At 58.7% G+C, this 18,435-nt stretch overlaps 1 protein-coding gene across 8 annotated transcripts in view; it reads left to right on the top strand.

Moving 5' to 3' along the window:
* The window catches only part of ELN (elastin), a 93,254-nt gene that overhangs the window by 8,133 nt on the left and 66,686 nt on the right, over positions 1-18,435 (top strand). For all 8 annotated transcript variants that reach the window (XM_075073952.1, XM_075073953.1, XM_075073957.1 and 5 more), the window contains exons 2-5: positions 6,731-6,778; positions 9,935-9,970; positions 10,589-10,621; positions 18,226-18,261. In XM_075073952.1, coding sequence (XP_074930053.1) covers positions 6,731-6,778; positions 9,935-9,970; positions 10,589-10,621; positions 18,226-18,261 — 153 coding nt within the window. The remainder of the gene's footprint in view (positions 1-6,730; positions 6,779-9,934; positions 9,971-10,588; positions 10,622-18,225; positions 18,262-18,435) is intronic.

The following is an 18,435-nucleotide window of genomic DNA, read 5'->3' as shown; positions in this document are numbered from 1 at the left end:
GTCCTTGCTGAGGGGGCGGGTCCAAGAGGGGCATTGCGATCTCAGCCGCACGCCAGTGGGCAAGAGCACAAATGCCTCTGTGCTGGTTGGAAGGCGAGAGGTCTGCGGGAGCCTGGGAGTGCACCATGCGGAGCTGCCCCTGATGAGCCCCCCGGGTCAGGGATGCCAATGGGCGACTGTTGCTTCTGCTGTCTCTGGGACAAACTGGGAAGTGAGTAAGTGGGTGCAGCTCTGTTGGTTTCAATGCGATCGCTTGCACTGGGGCTGAATTTGGTTCCTTGTGTCTGGTCGTTGGCTTTATAGCTCAACAGGTTAGGGCCCCACAGGGCCAGCCTTGCACCTCCGGACGTCTGGGGCTCAGCAGTCTCCTTTGCATAAGACCTAGAGACCTGCCTGGCATGTGAGCAGCAGCCCCTGAAGCCAGCTGGGAGGGCCCCAAGAAACTCACCTTCTGAAAGCCTGTGAAGGAGCCAACTAGGGGCCATCTGCTCTGCTCTGCAGTTGGCAGCCAGCACCCAGCCTGGGTAGGGCTCTGGCAGGGCCCAAGCTAGTGTGCTAGCTAGCTGTGTGGCTGTGGCCAACATGCAGGTAGCCGCCCAGCTGAGGCCCAGGGCTTGGGTGGGCCTGAGAGCCGAGCTGCAATGCCCACACAGCTATTTCCACCAAGCTAGCTCGAGCCCCGCTAGCACATCTGTCTGCCCGGGCTGAGAGGCCAAGCTACCCTCCCGCTCGAACAAAAGGGCAGGATGGCCAACATCTGGCACCAGCGATGGCCATGCTGAGCCAGGGAAGTTGCCACACTTTCGCCTCAGAGATCTGACCCCTGGGCTCTTCAGAGCGCACAGTGAAGAGCCGGCTGCTAGCTGGGGCCTGGGACTCACTGCCGTCAGTATCAAGGGGCTGGGGTATGAACTAGCCAGCTTGATGCATCTTGTCCAGCCGTGGGCCAAGCTCACCGAGCTCAGAACAGGGGAGTCTGCCGTTAGTAGATGTCACCTCCTGATATTCCCTGGACTGTAGGATTCCAATACCCTCCTGCGAGCCAGGCAAGGGCCCCCTGCCCAGCAGCACAAAAGGACCCGGTGAGCTTTGCCAAGATCCAGGGGAGGTTGGCACACTCCTCACGCAGCTCAGCTCCACTCTCAGCCCTGTCTGGGAAGGGCAGACTCAGGAGAAGGTGGGATCAGAGCCTAGGAGAAATGGAAACCTCTGCGACAGCCAGTCAGTGAACAGCTGGTGAGGAGGGCTGAGTGGGAGATAACGCTGAAGGTAGCAGGGCGCCAGGAGAGACGTATAAGCCTGATGGATGAAGCCCTTTTCCCAGCAGCTGAGAAGCGTGGCTGAGGCGCCGGACACAAGAGGGTTTGCACAGAACATGCCTGTCCCGGTGACAAATCCTGAGTTAATAGGGGATCTTCCCTTGGTGCTGGGGAGTGACACCAATTAGGAGCGGGCACTGGGGCAAAGGCGAACTAGGCCTGAGAGGAAGGATGCCCTGCTTCCAGCCTCCCACCCCAGCCTACCCAGGTTGGGCAGAGACATGCATCAGCTGTAGCTCCAGGAAGGCTCCTGTCACATGTGTGGTGGTGCCAGGTGCTGCACCAAGCTGCCCCAGCACAGGGCCAGCTCCTGCTGATGGGTCATGCCCCCGCTGACTGCCAGCTCCTCTCCTCACACCCGACCTTCTCAGACTGCTCTTCCTGGGAACCCAAACTCTGCAGGGAGGCCGGGCTGGGATGACTCAGCACCAAAGAACTTACTGGGGGCCAAAGGCTCAGACTTTTACCCCCTCTGACCTCTCTGGAGGGGCAAATGGAGCCTCTGGCTCCAGTCCTGCTGAGGAATGTCCTCTTCCCAGCCCAGCTGGCACTGGGCAGCCGGCCGCATTAGCTGTCGTGTGAGACCATTCCTCCCAGCAGCAATCCTGCGGCTCCCCTGAGCTCTGGGGCAGCCACACGCCCTCAGCCCCGTGTCACGGTGGCAGCCGTGCCAGATAACCATTGCCTAGTGCGCAGAGCTGCCGCCGACACAATAACCAGCTTGGCAGCTATGAACCCTGGGCTCTGAGCCCTGCAGGCAGGGGACAGGGGCTCTCCAGAGAGCCCCAACTGCACTCTCCTCACGCTGCCCCCCACGGGTCAGTTAGCCCAGAATCTGCTGGTGAGAGGGAGCGCACCTGTCATCATGTGGTGACACAGTGCCAGGAAGAGGGAATCTTCAGACCCTAAAGGAGCCCATGTCCCTGGGCAGGGCCAGCACCAGGCAGACAGCGTGTGGAGCCCTGTCGGTGACCAGCCCAGAGAGGGAGCCCGGAGGGGAAAGGGACCTAAGGAGCCATTGGTTCCCCCAGGATTCTGGCTGGGGGTGTCTCCCTTTCCCCTAGAATGAATCTGTCCCCATTCCCTTCCCCTCTCTCTCCCCAGCGGGCAGGGGCAGCAGACTGGGACAACTCTCCAGGGCCAGGGCTGCACGGCTTACTGATGGGGAATCCTGAAGCCCCTCGAGGCCCCCAACCAGATACAAGCTGCTCCCACCTCAGCTCCCCCACTCCTCTCAGCAGCCAGGGAAGGGGTGGGCGGGAGGCAGGTTCCCCTTGCCATGCTGTCCCTTCCTGTAGCCTTGGGTCCTCGGGAGGGCATCGCAGCACATGGCTCCCAGGGCCAAGTTGCAGCCTGGTACAAACATCAGTGCAGTTCTGCCATTTACGGCAGGGCTGCAGTTGGCCCTCAGAGTGAGTCTGTGGCCTGGACAAGGCACTGCTGTGGGAAACCTCGCAGCACTGGCATCCCAGCTGCACCCCAGTCTGGGGAGCTCCCCTGGTAGACGTTTACAGCAGTTGAGGCTGGTGTTGGCCTGCAGCGCAGGACAGGGAGGAGCCGCATGGACACTTCGCGTTTGTTTTTAAACAAGGAATTATCTGGGATTTGTTTTTCCGAGCCAGCGGGAGGCGAGTGGGGTGGGAGCCAGGGCTCTAATCCCTGTTTGAAAAGGTCAGAGCCCTGTCATTCATCCCAGCCAATAGCGCAGCCTCTGCTAAGGGAAAATGGGGCAGGGCCAGGCCATGGGAGCGAGGGGGAGGGACAGACAGACAGACGGATGGGGAGACAGGAGAGCGAGGACTGGAATGAGTGCCTTTGGCTGGGGGAACGTGTTATCAGGCTCTGAATTCCACGCAAAGTGAGATCAGCTGGTCTGGAATCTGGAACCAATTCCAAAGCCTGTGGAGGCTCAGTGAAATGTGCTCCACATTAGGCAGGCTCTGTGCTAGCTGTGCGGGCCGAGGGCTGCGGACCTGGGCATGCAAGCGCCTGGCAGTGCAGCAGAGATCCACTGGGCTTTGCCTTCTCCAGGGTCTGACACCCAAAGGTCTCAAAACACTTTGCTGTCCTGTGACCTTCCCACCCCATCAGGGGCACCTAGAGCTACCTCACATTACATGTGGGGAAACCCCTAGGCTGCCTGGCGATTCATTGGCACAGGTGGGGATGGCACCTATAACTCATGGATCCCATTCTTGTACCCTGGCACTAGTGCCCTTTCTGTGTCTGGGGTTATGAGTGTGACCCCTGACACTAGTGCCCTCTGTGTATCTGGGTCTGAGTGTGAATCTTGGCACTAGTGTCCTGTGTACACCTGGGATCTGAGAGTGTGAACCCTGACACTAATGCCCTGTGTGTGTGTCTGGGCCTGGGAGTGTGAACCCTGGCACTAGTGCCCTGTGTGTACCTGGGGTATGGGAGTGTGAACCCCGGCACTAGTGCCCTGTGTGTGTCTGGGCCTGGGAGTGTGAACCCTGGCACTAGTGCCCTGTGTGTACCTGGGGTATGGGAGTGTGAACCCTGGCACTAGTGCCCTGTGTGTGTGTCTGGGCCTGGGAGTGTGAACCCTGGCACTAGTGCTCTGTGTGTACCTGGGGGCTGGGAGTGTGAACTCTGGCCCTAGTGCCCTTTGTGTGTAACACCAACAGAGCGCAGTCGTTGGCGGGTGGAATTGAATCTGGGGCCTCTGGAGCTTAGTGCATGAGCCTCTACTGCATGAGCTAAAAGCCATGTTGCTCTTAGCTAAGGCTGTAGAACAGACTCATTAATGTCTCTCTACATGGTCTTGGTGCCACTAGATGAGACAGAGCACCACACCCAGGAGGTGTGTGAGTTACACGTACACTTAGAGGCTGTGTGTGTGAATCCGGCATTAGTGCCCTGTGTGCGCTTGGGGGCTGAGTGTGAACTCTGGCACTAGTGCCCTCTGTGGGGGAGGAGGCTGTGAGTGTGAACCCTGGCACTAGTGCCTTGTGTGTCTGGGTCTAGAAGTGTGAACCCTGGCACTAGTGCCCTGTGTGCGCTTGGGGGCTGAGTGTGAACTCTGGCACTAGTGCCCTCTGTATGGGAGGAGGCTGTGAGTGTGAACCCTGGCACTAGTGCCCTGTGTGTCTGGGTCCAGAAGTGTGAACACCAGCACTAGCCCTGTGTGTCTGGGTCTGGAAGTGTGAACCCTGGCACTAGTGCCCTGTGTGCACTTGGGGGCTGAGTGTGAACCCTGGCACTAGTGCCCTGTGCGTGCCTGGGGGCTGGGAGTCTATATCTATGTCTTGGGGCTGTCTATGGCTCAGGCAGGACGTTGTCTCCTCCCCCGGGCAGAAGCAGCTGGAGCACGGAGCGCTTGGAAGGCTTGTCCCAGCTGGACACGTGTCTGTGTCCGTGTCCCTGACTGGAGTGGGTGAGAAGGCAGCTGTAGGGCGCCGGGCTGGGCGTTGGAAAGGAAAGGAGAACTTCTCCAAGGCCTGATAAAACTGCCCAGCAGTGAGAGCAGCCGCAGGCAGGCAGGCAGGCGCTGTCTCAGCCCCTCGACGCCATCTGCTGGGCATGTTTGTTTGGGCAGCTGCTAGTGACTCGCTCAGCTTCCACGCCCAAAGAACATAACCCAGCTGGGCGGGCTGGCCCAGAAGGACCTGGCTAGGTAGAGACTGATGCATGGGCTGGGCGGATGTGGGAGCAGAGCTGCCACTCGTCAGCCCTCTCCAATGTGGGAGCAATGCCCCCTCAGACCAGCTCTTGCCTGGGGCAGCTGTACACACTGGGACCGGGCCAGCTCCTGCAGGCAGCGGGTAGGACATCCGAGCCCTTCCAGATGCAGGCCCTGTACAGGGCAGGCAGGCAAGCCTTGTGCCCCGTTTTACACAGAGGTCACACTAGGCCACCCCGGGCAGAACTCCATGCCCAGCATGGCAGCCCTGGGCTCCCTGCTCAGCAGAGAAAACCCATCCTCTGCTGGCTTCTCTGCAAGGAAGTCCTGGTCCTGCCTTCGAGGCGCTTAGTGATCTGGACCTGGGATACTGCCTGGAACTCCAGCTCACACATCCCAAACACCACGGCCCATTTTGTACTGTCTGGGAGACTCAGCAGAGGCCAAGAACTGCCAGACAGAGGGTTTACTCTAAATACAACAGCCCTCCCAGCACTGAGTCCACACACGAGACCTTGTCAACAGAAGCATATGGTTCTATACAAAGGGATGGAGGTTCACGCAGCAGCAACCCGGGGCTGTCTAACACTAGCTAGGAGCAGGGCAATGGCAGGCAAAGGTGGGCCCTGTCCCCACTCTGCATGAGGACAGCTGTCGGTGGGATCCTGCCTGAGGACACCAGCTGGGGCTCTCCTAGCCTCATGGCAGCAGTCAGGTTCATTGTAGCTCAGCTCCCCTCCCGAGCCTGAGAAATGATGCTGGCTTGAATCCCAGGCAGCACTGGACTGGCACAGACACTGCAGCAGGGCTGCCTCTACTGACACAACCGTGGGCCTCCCCCTTTCTGGGGCTGTCCCAGAGCACAGCTGTGTGGGATGTTACAGGAAAAGCCGACAACCCAGAGCCAAGCCTTTCCCCCCGCAGCATGCTCAGCTGCCCAGAGATCAGGGCCCTGGAGACGGGCCTGTTAGCCCCAGACAGGGCCTGGGGACACGGACCCCCCCCAAAATGGAGACACTCCCAGAGTCTTACACTAGCTGGATAGGAGCTAGAGCCAGGCCAGACGCCTGCCCCAGGGAGGAGAGCCAGGTATTCCCTTGCCTCAGGGGTGAACAGCCCGCCACCAGGGCCCTCAGGGGTGTACAGCCCTCACCCGTGTCCTCAGCGGTGTACGGCTCTCTGCCAGGGCCCTCAGGGGTGTACAGCCCTCACCAGGGCCCTCAGGGGTATATGGCCCTCCGCCAGGGCCCTCAGGGGTGTATGGCCCTCACCAGGGCCCTCAGCTGTGTACGGCCCTCCCCCAGGGCCCTCAGGGGTGTATGGCCCTCACCAGGGCCCTCAGCAGTGTACGGCCCTCCACCTTGGGACTGAGGGGTGTCACGGCCCTCCACCTTGAGTCTCAGGGGCATATGTGGCTTTTCTGAGTCCTGTTAGCAAAATGACAGGGCCTCTGAGTGCACTGACCCACTGCTGCTACCTACATCGCACTTGCCAATTGTACATCTCAAAGCACTTCCCCAAGGCGGCTCAGTGTCATTTTCCCTACGGTAATGATGGGCAAACTGTGGCACAGGGAGGTGCAGGGAATCCCACAGCAAAGCTGGGCCCGGCACTGCCCTGGAGCTCGTGTGCTCAAGTGATAGTCCTGTTTTATCTGTCTGTCCTGGGAAGGTTTCTGGGCTCCCTATAAGCCAACTACTGGGTGGACGTGGCCTGGCGGGTGTGTCCCCTGGCTGGCTGTGTGTGATGCTGCCTGTTCCTTTTGCAGGGGTGCCTGGTGCTGGAGGGGGAGTTCCGGTTCTAGGATATTACCCAGGTAAGAACCCACACCCCCCAGCGGGACACGGGAAGCGGCAGGGAATGGGACTGTCTCCCCAGCCAGCAGGGCACGCTCTTCCCTGCATGGGAAGGGAAGTGAGAGCGCAGTGGAAGCGGGGTCCCCAGGCTGGTGGATGGAAATATCAGCCAGTCCCAGAAGGGGGTGCTGGCCCCAGGGGAGAGGGGTATCCAGGGCTGGGAGCTCAGGGAATGTCTCCCTCGCCCCAACAGGAGTGTGTTTGGATGAATCTGGTCAGCAGGAGCCACGTGCAGGGGTGGGAACCCCGCAAGGGACAGTCAGGTGTGGATCCAGGCGAGCAGAGCTGCCTGTGTCACCCCTCCGCACAGCTCCCTCCAGCAGGGCTGGCCATGGTCCCTCTGGGCAGAGGCAGAGCTGCTCGGCGTGACTGGGCCTGAGCTGAGAGTCAGAAGAGCCTGGTTCCTGTCCCGGCTCTGGCGCTCACTTGCAGCGTGGCCCAGGCTGAGGCACTGCTTGGGGATGGGGAGACACAGAACCTTAGTGTGCAGGCTGCCCTGAACGGTGCCTGAGGGACAATCCAGGCAGCTGGGGTGACACCTGGTAACACAGCAGAAGGATGCCCATCAGCCAGGCACGCTGTAGCCCAGCCCAGCCCTGGCACATGAGTTATGTTGTAGCACGGTTTCTTTGTCTTGCCCCTGGTTTAATGACAGCTGGGGTTCCCATCCAGGCCTGAGTCGCTGCATGGGCTCAGGCCCGGATCCAGAAGGAACATAGGCACTGCAGTACCTAACGTGAAGGGGCCTCGAAATTCACCGAAACACGCTGCGATCCACAAAACCTGCATAGATGCCCAGGATCCCTGGACTGCTGGGCAAAAAGTCAGCATGTGGGGCAAGGAGCCACCTAAGCTAGTCAGTGGGCACAGCCAATGGCAAGGACGTGTCCTCAGACAGGCACCTGGCTCTGCTAGCAACCCAGGAAGGGTCCCTAGCAGTGAGAGCAGCCGCACGCAGACAGGCTTGTGAGAAGGGATAGCTCAGTGGTTTGAGCAGTGGCCTGCTTAAACCCAGGGTTGTGAGTTCAATCCTTGAAGGGTCACTTACAGATCTGGGGAAAAAATCTGTCTGGGGATTGGTCCTGCTTTGAGCAGGGATTGGACTAGATACCTCCTGAGGCCCCTTCTGACTCTGATATTCTATGGAGTCTGCAGGGCACAGGCACCTACTGGTTTCTCATGGGCATGATGTAGGTGTGTGCCTCACTCCACACACAACAGCTGGAGGAGGAGCAGCCCACCTTGTGACTATTACTCCAGGAGTGAGAGCACAGGGTTGTTCTGCTGTGGAGCCCTCTTAGTGAATCGGGGGCCCCAAAGCACTGGACTGTAGAGCCATTCTTCTTCTGCCCCAGTGGTTGAGCCTCTGGGGATTAATGCTGGCCAGAAAGAGTGAGACTCTCTGTGGTTAGGGCACACGCTTCGGAGGTGGAAGCTACTAGGCCCACCCTCTCCTCTAAGCTCAGATTAGTTAGCCCCATAGAATAGGATGACCAGACAGCAAGTGTAAAAAATCACTGGGGTGGGGGGTAATAGGTGCCTGTTACAGAGTGTGAGGGAGACCAGGCCCTGCACACCCAGCTTCCTGCAATTAACTGTGACTCTCAGCCAGCCAGTAAAACAGAAGGTTTATTTAGACAACAGGAACACTGTCCAAGACAGGTCTTGCCAATACAGACAGCAGGACCCCTTTTAGTTAGGCCCATCTGGGGGCCCCAGGGAGGCCTCAGCCCCATTGGGAAGCCTAAGCCCCATTGGGGCCCCTCTCCATTGCCCAGCCAGCTCCAAACTGAAACTCCCTCCAGCCTCTCACTCAGCCTCCCCCTCGGCTCCTTCCCCAGCTTTTGTTCAGTGGCCCGGGCAGAGGTGTTACCTGGCTCCAATCCCCATCCTGGGTTTTCATGTTACATGCTCAGGTGTCCTCCCTTCCCCAATGCAGACAGTCCCAGCAAAACTCCCCTGCAACCTTCCCAGGCCAACACTCCCCACTCAGCATTTAAAGAACATTCCCCCTTCATCACATCACCTATATAAGAAAAAGCCCCCAAAATCAGGACATCTGGTCACCCTACCATAGAACAGCTTCAGCAGGAGAGCGCCTCCCCTCATCAGAATATCCCATGGCTCCATCATTAGAGCACTTTGGTGAGCAATGGGAGACTCCTGTTCAGATCCTGCAGGAGATGGGAATTGAACCTGGGTCACCTACATCCCAGGGGAGCACACTAGCCTCTGGCTACGGGTTATAAGATAAGCACTGCTACTCCTCCAGCTGGATTTTGAATGTGACCTAATCTGGCAGGTGGCCTCTGAGCCCACCCCCTGGATGGGGCTTAGCCCATGACTCAGGTGGAGGAATGCCTACGTTCCCCCCCTTTGCATTGGCGCTTAGGCAGGAGGTGGGCATCAGGTGCCTAGAGAAGGCAGCAGGGCATGTACCCAGATGCAGAAACTTAGGCACCGAGGGAACTTTAACCCTTAAAACTTAGGTGCTGAGAGTTTAAGAACCTCCAGGCATGAGCGGGAATTTTGTGGATTGCAGAGGGGCCTAGACCTGGGACTTGGCGCCTAAATCCTGGACTAGGCACTGCCGTCCCTATGTAGATCAGGGCTCAGCCCCTGTGCCGGGCCCTGATGGAGTTCAGAGCCTGCATTCTAGGCACAGAGCCAGCCCCTCAAGTCCTTCTGGGAGCCAGGGAACCTGGCAGATCGCTGGCCCGAGAGCCCAGCTCTGGCCGCGGAACTCTGTGCTCTGCAGCACCATCTACTGAGAGTGCAGGAAAGGAGCCGTCTCACTGCATAGCTAGACCCACAGCCTGCAGCCCTGACTGAGTGGGGGAACGGCTGACAGAGGCAGTGACCTTCAGCAAGGTGCTTGCAGCAACCTTTCACAGGAAAGAGGGGTCTCTCTCGGGCAGTCCTACCCCAAGCTGACAAGGGACCAGCTGCCCACGTCTTCCTGGCTCTTGTTCCTGTGGCTCTGGGCTGGAGCGTGGTGGGGTGGAAGCCCAGGGATGGCAGCTCTCAGGGCTACACCCGCAGGTACCGATTACTCCAAAGTCGTGATGCAGGCAGGGCTGGAGGGCAGGGCGCTGAGCATGTGCTGCTGTTTGCAGGAGCTGTTGGGGTTGGAGCTGGACTCGGAGGTGTAGGTGAGTGCTGCCCTGAGATACACAACCCCAGTCCCCACCTTCCTGGCCCGAGGCAGAAGTAGCTGGCAAGCAAGTTTGCTGCTGGCTGAGTCCTTGGGAGCAAACACTTCTTCTGGGTATGGGGGCACCAGACAGCTGCTCCCCCCCCCCCACAGGCCCCGTGTGCAGAAGCACCTGTAGGGGTCCTTCACCTTGGTGTGGAGGGATCTGCTTCCTGAACTACAGCGTCCCCCCATAACCAAAGAGGGTGGCCCATACCCTCTTCTGCAGTGCTGTTGGATTCTCCAGGGGAGGGCCCTTCGGTCTCACAGACTAATGTCTGGAAGCTTCTGCTCCAGCCACTTAGGGATCAAGTCAGAGAAGTTCTCAGACCCATGCTGTCCAGGAGACCAGCCTCGTGGGGCCTTCGAACCCATGTGTCTGGCTCTCAGGTGGGGCAGTACAGGGGCGGTTCTCTGCCCAGAAGTGCATGGCCAGTGTGCCAGGTTCATCCCTGTGGCGCCAGGCCAGCTACCTGTGCGACACAATCTCCAGAGGCCAGGGGCTGGGTGGCACCTTACGCATCTCACTCCAAACCACCAGACTCACCGCATCCATTGGGCTCTTGCTTCTCTCTAGGGCTCGGTGTTGGCGCGAAACCTCCCAAGCCAGGTAAGGGACGTCTCCCTGTCTGCGGGTTCTCGGCTGGACAGTGCAGGGCTCCATTTGCTAGGGGCAGGGCTCAGCAGAAGCCAGGCATGGACATGTAGGAGTTTCCCATCAGCTGCTGCCCTTGCGTCTCTTGCATGGGGCTGAGTGGGGGGTCACCACTCAGGACGCTGCCTTGGCAAACACGACTCCTCTGCAATTGCCTTGCACCTCCCAGCCTCAGCCCTGCTCGCTGTGCCCTGATGGCGCCCATGCCAGCACATCACACTGCCCCAGCTCAGACCCCCTCCCACACTCGGTAGTTCCCTGCTTTGCCAGCTGTCTTCGCCTCCTCCCCCAGTGCCTGGAGACCACAGCTGTCCATGCCTGGTGTCCAACGCAGGGCTTCAGGCCGGCGGGCACCTTGGGAGCAGAGAACTCACCGGGTTCTCGTGTGGGAAAGGAAAGGCTGGGCGGCCTTGGCCTTCTTCATACCCTGGAGCTGGCAGCCCATGACCCCTTGCAGCACTGGCACGAGGTGTGGTGCTGCGGCCCTGGCTGGCACTGTCCCCGCTCCGCAGGGGGCAGAGTGGCAGCCAATGCCTTGATGAGAGGAAGGCCCAGGCCACGACACAGCTGGTTCAGGGCCTGGCAGCCCCTGGGCACTTGTTCCAGGCAGCCTCTTCCGCTGCCAGCGAGGCCTGGTGAAGGCATGTCAGGCCTCAGCTAGCCTGAAGTTAAATGCCAACTCCAGGAGACTGAGCCAGATCCCAGCACTCCCTGGTGTCCAGAACCACTGGGGGAACTGCAGCATGCAGAGCCCTAGTGCCGGGAGAGGATCCTGGCTCCTGTCTGGCCCTATCTGTCTGTAAGTCAGCCATCCTGGCGCTAGGGACAGAGCTCAGGCGCTCCAAGTCAGTTGTGCCCATCGCAGGGCAGATGTAAAGCTTCAGTAATGTCAGCCCCATGCCAAATCCAGCAGCTGCCAGGAGATTGTGCCCTGGAAAGCTGGCAGAGCCTCTCTCCACCTTGCAAGGATTCAATGCCAGGCCAAATGACCAGCCAGGTGCCTTTGCTCAGGCAAACCCCACCCTGGAGCAGGAAGCATCTGTGAGGCAGAGGGTCCCATTTACAGTGAGAGACATGCAGCCTGCAGGAGGCTTAGCATAGGGCCACCAGGAGCCTGCTCAGGTCCCACAGATGGCGGTGCCCAGCCTGCCCAGCCCAGCCTTTCCCCTGCAATGCCTGCAGTGGGGTCAGGTGGGCAGGGTGCTTCCCAGAAACCTCTCTGGCATGGCTAGACATGGCTTGAGCCCTATGGAGTGAGAGGCTGCCCCAAGGCTGCGATGGTGCCTGGAGACATCCTCTAGCTGTGGATGGAGTTGCTGAGGAATCATCTGGTTGTTGTAGGATGGACCCACACTTACTTCAAGAGGCATGACACTGCAGTGCACTTGTCATCACCCCGCCATCTGGTGAGACAGCTGGGCCAGCGCACATCTCATCATGGGGCCCTCTGCTATGCCAGGCTGGGCCCTCTGCTATGCCAGTGTGTTTGGTCATCACTGCGCTGGCCCTGAACTGGGCCAGCGCATGTGTCATCACTGTGTTGTCCTGTGGGATGGCTGGGCCAGTGTGTTTGGTCATCACTGTGCTGGCCCCTGAGCTGGGCCAGCGCATATGTCATCACTGTGTTGTCCTGTGGGATGGCTGGTCCAGTGTGTGTGTCATCACCAGATCAGGGGCATGCAGCTGGGTCCTAGCTCCTCTGGTTGCTGGAGATGGGGCAGGAAGGAAGGGGGCTGGGCCCCTGGCATGTTGGAAGGCAGGTGAGAGATGCTGCGTCAGGCCCGGGGACTGAGGCTGGAGATCACCCGTGCTGCCAGGTGCCCTTCTGAGTGGGGCCAGGAGGCTCCAACCCCTTTGGGGTACTCCCAGGTCAGACTGCCCGTCCAACCTTGGCCCTGCCCAGAGCTAGGTGAGCAGCAATGCGATTGGCCCCTGGGCCTGTCCATCTGCATCTCCGCGGGTGTCCCTGGCAAGGCAGGTCTCCGATTTCAGTGTGTGGAAAGAAAAACAAGGCCTGTGTTTGTTGGTAATGAAACCCAAACGGTACGGAGCTGTGCAGGCCCAGCCTGAGTGCTGGCAGCCGCCCTCAGCCAAGGGCAGAGGAATTTGTGCCTGGAGGGAGAGAGCGGATGATTAGGCACAAATGTTGGAAGGCATCAAAGTCCTGAGCCAGAGCGACTTGCTACACACTAGTAAACATTTCAGATCCAGTCCCATTGCTGCCTGCCGCGGCACAGGGGGGACAGAGCCCAGCGGGTGGCTGGGATGGGACACAGAGTGATGGAGGAGAGACAGATGGGCACAGCAGGGCAGGGCAGGGAGCCACTCCACCTGCCCCAGTATGCAGCTGTTCTCGTTATCCCTGCCCTGTTCCTAGGGCACTTCCCATCTCATTGCACCAGCTCCTCACCCCAGGGCACAGGTGGGGAGGCAAGTGACTCTCCAAAGCTCCTCCCACACCGCAAGCAGCATCCAGTTGAGGAGCCAGAAGCAAGGATCCAGCCCCTCTCCATTCCTGTGTGCTGTGGCCAGCAAGGAAATAGTTACCGATGCTGCTCCTCCTGAGGCTCCAGGTCAGCAGCAGCTGAAAAGGAAGAGAGGCAGGTGGCCCACACAATGCTCTTGCTCAGGCTCTCTGCAGACCCACGCAGTGTCTGAGCACAGAGACAGTTCAACGGTGACTAGATCACAGTCTAAGTGTCTCCATGGGGAAAACATACTTAGCAATGGGCTTTTCAGTGTAGCAGAGAAAGGTCCAACATACTCCCGGGACTGGAAGTTGGAGCTAGACAAATTCAGAATGGAAGTCAGGTGTAAATGTTTAACTGTGAGAATAACTAGCCACTGGAACAATTTACCACGGGCATGGGGTAGGGTGACTATACATCCCATTTTGGCCGGCGCAGTCCCTCTTTTAAGCCCTGTCCTGGCCATCCTGCCTTTTTTTGTGGAAGAGGGCATTTGTCCCGCTCGCTCTTGCTGACTTGCTCAGAAGTGCAGTGCAAAAGAACACATGGGGGGTGAATGGAGATGCCAGCCCCGTGCAGAGGGAGGGAGGGTTTGGCTGGGGGGAGACAGCATTCCAGCATGCAGGGGGGTGGGGCATCAGGGTTTCAGAGACCAGCAGCAGCCTTGCAGAGGAAAGGGTGGGGCTCAGACAAGCAGCTGGGGGTGTCCTATTTTCCCTTTGGGAAATATGGTCACCCTAGCATGGAGGATTCTCCAGCACTGGGGAAGTGTAGCTCAGGAGTGGGTGTTTTTCCAAAAGCTCTGCCCTAGGAATGATTTAGGGACAGGTCTCCAGCCTGCGTTATGCAGGAGGTCAGTATGACGGAGGGGGCACGTTCTTGATGTGTTATGTGAATGCTGAGTGGGGAGTATTGACCTGGGAAGGTTGCAGGGGAGTTTTGCTGGGACTGGCTGCATTGGGAAAGGGAGGATACCTGAGCATGTAACATGAGAACTCAGGAGGGGGCTGGAGGCCAGGTAACACCTCTGCCCAGGACACTGGACAAAGGACCCAAAGGCTGGGGAAGGAGCCGGGGGAAGTCCAGAAAGGAGATGTCTGAAGGGAGTTTCAGTTTGGAGCTGGCTGGGAAATAATGACGGTCGCCCTGACCAACAGGGCTGTGGCCTCCCTGGGGCGCCCAGATGGACCTAACTAAAGGGGGTCCTGCTGTCTGTACCGGCAAGACCTGTCTTGGACTGTGATCCTATCATCTAAATAAACCTTCTGTGTTACTGGCTGGCTGAGAGTCATGATGAATCACAGGAAGACGGGGGTGCAGGCCCTTGTCTCCCCCCACACTCCGTGATAACTGGTGGCAGGGTTGGGATCTACTGCACCCCGTGGATGGCACTGCCTGCAGTAAGTGACTGGGGAGCAGTAAAATGAAGGGGGATTGACAGGGACTAGGCATGCTGAAGAATCAGTGAGGGACGGTTTCAGAGGGCGATTAAACCCCAGGAGTGTGTAACCAGCAAGAAGGACTTTTGCAGTACCAGGGTCCCCCGGAGGATTGCAGCGAGTGGTCCCAGGGGCGGAGGGATCTGCCGCTCGACCCTGGCAGAGAGGTGGTGACCTCGAGAAGGGCTGGCACACTAGGGGTCTTCCTGGAAACTGTGGGGATCAGCGAGCACCCAGGCCTGTGAGTGGCCAGCAAGAAGATGTATGCCAAGTGGCTTAAGAGTGACCTAGTGGAGCTGTGCAAGCAGAGGGGGCTGCTAGCACAGCTCCACCAGGTGGGAGGCTCACCAAAGACCAGCTGATTGCCCAGCTGGAGGAGGGAGATTGCTTGAATGAACTGATCCCTGTCTCTGAGGGAAGCAGCCTGGCAGATGCAGCGCAGGCACCAGTGTCTGTCCCAGCTGGGAGTGGTCAGCCGGCTGCTGAGGTCTTCCTGAGACCCCTCCTGCCTCTGCCTAGGGGAAGGGAGGGGAGGAGCCCAGCAAATACCGAGGGCACCATGACAACCCCAGCCAGCAGGGGATCCTCCTGGCAAAGCTCGCAGGACAGCAGGGGATCCTCCCGGTGACGATCAGCATCTGTGGAGCGGAAGTGGCTGCAATGGGAGAGAACGCTAAAAATGAGAGAGATGGAGGATCGTGAGAAGCGGAGACAGCATGAACTGAAGGAGAAAGAGAGACAGAAGCAGCGTGAAGAGAGACAGAGGCAGCATGAACTGGAGGAGAAAGAGAGACAGAGGCAGTGTGAACTGGAGCTGGCGAGGCTGAGGGGCAGCAAGCCCCTGGCTATGGTGAGTGAGGGGGGACCCAGGACTGCGCAGAACTTTGATAAATGCATCCTGGCCCAGTGTAAGGAGGGGGAGGACATGGATGACTTCCTGGATGCCTTTGAGATGGCCTGCGAGCTGCACCAGGTTGATCCTGCAGACAGGCTCCGGGTTCTCACTTCCTTACTGGACCCCAAAGCCATGGCATTGTACTGCCAACTGGAAGGGGCGGAGAAAGCGGACTACGAACTATTCAAACAGGCCCTGCTACGCGAGTTTGGGCTGATTCCCAAAATGTACCAGGAAAGGTTCTGGAGTCAATGTAAAACCCCTGAGGTCTCATACCTGCAGCTAGCCATCTGCATGGAGGGATACGCCAGCAAGTGAGCAGATGGGGCCCAGACGAAGAAGGACCTGGTTAAACTGATCATTCTAGAGCAACTCTATGAGCTGTGCCCATCCGACCTGAGTCTGTGGTTGAGGGACCAAAAGCCAGAGAACCCGCGACATGCAGGGCGGCTGGCCGATGAGTTTGTGAAGAGCCGGTCAGGGGGTGGCAGGGAGGAGTCCCAAAGGAACAGGCCTGCCATGATGCACAAAGATGACTCTGGGACATCCCAGAAGGGAAACATGGAGAACCCCTTCCCAAGGGGAACATCTGGAATCAGGGCCAACCAACCGGCTCGAGGGGACCAATGAAACATGGGCTGCTATTACTGTGGCCAGAGAGGCCACATATGGGCCCAGTGCCGCAGGCTCAGGGACAGACTGAGCAGACCGAACTCACAGAGGGTTGACGGGGTAGAGACCCAGCTGGACGAGGGGCAGGCTTCCCAGGCAATGGGGGCTGGCAGCCTATTAACTGCTCAGAAGAGAGGAAGGCCCCAGGCCAGCTTCTCTGGGGGGCTGGAAGCCCTGGACTCAAGGTTCTCCTTTTACAGGGTGGGCGCGGGGCTGTCCCAGTGTCTTGTTCCCCTGGAGGTGGATGGGAGGAAAGTCTATGATGCTGGGACATGGGCGCTGAAGTGATGCTGGCCCAGCCCAAGGTGGTAGCTCCAGATCAGGTAATGCCCAACACCTATCTGACCCTGACGAGAGTGGACATGACCCCATTCAGGGTGCCTGTGGTGAGGATACACTTGAAATGGGGAGCCAAGGAGGGCCCCAAAGAAGTGGGCGTGCACCACCATTTGCCCACTGAGGTGTTAATGGGGGGAGACATGGAGAACTGGCCAAGCAACCCCCAGGTGCCCTGGTCATGACCCGTAGAGGACTGGCTGCATTGGGGAAGGGAGGATACCTGAGCATGTAACCTGAGAACCCAGGAGGGGGGTTGGAGGCCAGGTAACACCTCTGCCCGGGACACTGGACAAAGGACCCAAAGGCTGGGGAAGGAGCCAGGGAAAGTCCAGAAAGGAGATGTCTGAAGGGAGTTTCAGTTTGGAGCTGGCTGGGAAATAAAGAGGGGCACCTTGAACAACAGGGCTGTGGCCTCACTGGGGCCCCCAGCTGGGCCTAACTAAAGGGGGTCCTGCTGTCTGTACTGGCAAGACCTGTCTTGGACTGTGATCCTCATAGACTCTAGGACTGGAAGGGACCTCGAGAAGTCATTGAGTCCAGTCCCCTGCCCTCATGGCAGGACCAAATACTGTCTAGACCATCCCTGATAGACATTTCTCTAACCTACTCTTAAATATCTCCAGAGATGGAGATTCCACGACCTCCCTAGGCAATTTATTCCAGTGTTTAACCACCCTGACAGTTAGGAACTTTTTCCTAATGTCCAACCTAAATCTCCCTTGCCGCAGTTTAAGCCCATTGCTTCTGTTGTCTAAATAAACCTTCTGTTTTACTGGCTGGCTGAGAGTCATGGTGAATCGCAGGAAGCCGGGGGTGCAGGGCCTGGTATCCCCCACACTCCGTGACAGTCAGACTAGCTGGTCCCTTCTCGCCTGCGGGTCCATGAGCCTGTGAGTCCCTGCACTGGTTACACTCGGGGTGCATGGTTCTAGTTACTCCGGCAGCCATGCAGGAGAGAGATTCCCTTGTTATCTAAATGAAAGCTGGAATTCTGGGAGCCGGGGGGCAGCCTCCCGGACAGACTGGAGCTGGCCCCAGTCACTCCCACTCCCCAGCCTAGGAGGCAGAGAAATCCCAGGGCACAAGGGAGCCTCTAGGTTCCAGCAGTCACCATGGCTCTAGTTCCAAGGGCCAGTGTTCGAGCTGCCTCTCCAAGAGGCAAAACAGGCTGCTGGCCACTGGACCCTCGTGCCAGCTGGCTCCAGCTGAGTGTGGCTGAATAGGCTAGAACCATTCACACCCACACAGAAAACACCGCCTGGGAATTGTGTTAGTGGAGGGTTTCTCTGGCCTTCCCCTGGCATGGTGCTGGGTGAGATTGTAGTGCTCCAGCCTCTCCCAGGTGACACATCCGACACTTTAAATCCTTTACCCAGTGCGGCAGCATAGACACCAGCCAGTGTGTGTGCTGCAGAAGGGGTGCAGAGCTCAGGCTGAGCACCAGTGCCCTCCCTGCCTTGTGCAGGCAGCCAGCCCCTCTGAGAACTGGGCCGTGGGAGGAGAGTAAGAGTGATAAAGCCCGTGTCCTTCCCAGGTCTTCCTTCACTGCTTTCAGGGAAAGAGTAAGTCCCAGAGGTGGCAGCTGGAAACAGTGGACCTGACCACTACTATTGTGTCTACTCAGGGCCTGGCTGAAATAACTGGGCCGAGCTTAACTGCTCTCATCTCCTGTGCCTGCCGCCAGCCTTCCCTCCTTACCCAGCAGCCGCCCCCCTGTGCCCCTTCTCACCAATCTTCTCTTTCCAGGCCTTGGGGGACTCGGCGCACTTGGCCTGCAGCCAGGTGAGTGCGCTGACTCTTAGGGGATCTCTGGGAAGGCTGAGCCCTGCCCCGGAGGGGCTGGCATGGGACCCCTCACCCAAGGCACTCCCTTGCATATAGCGCACACTGCAGATCCTTGTGCACTTTTCCTGATTCCTGTTTGCCCAAGCCACAGAGACAGGCGCTGAGATGTGC

Source organism: Chelonoidis abingdonii, chromosome 20 (assembly GCF_003597395.2).
Source record: "Chelonoidis abingdonii isolate Lonesome George chromosome 20, CheloAbing_2.0, whole genome shotgun sequence".
NCBI lineage: Eukaryota > Metazoa > Chordata > Testudines > Testudinidae > Chelonoidis > Chelonoidis abingdonii.
This window is presented reverse-complemented; position numbering and strand designations above follow the sequence as displayed.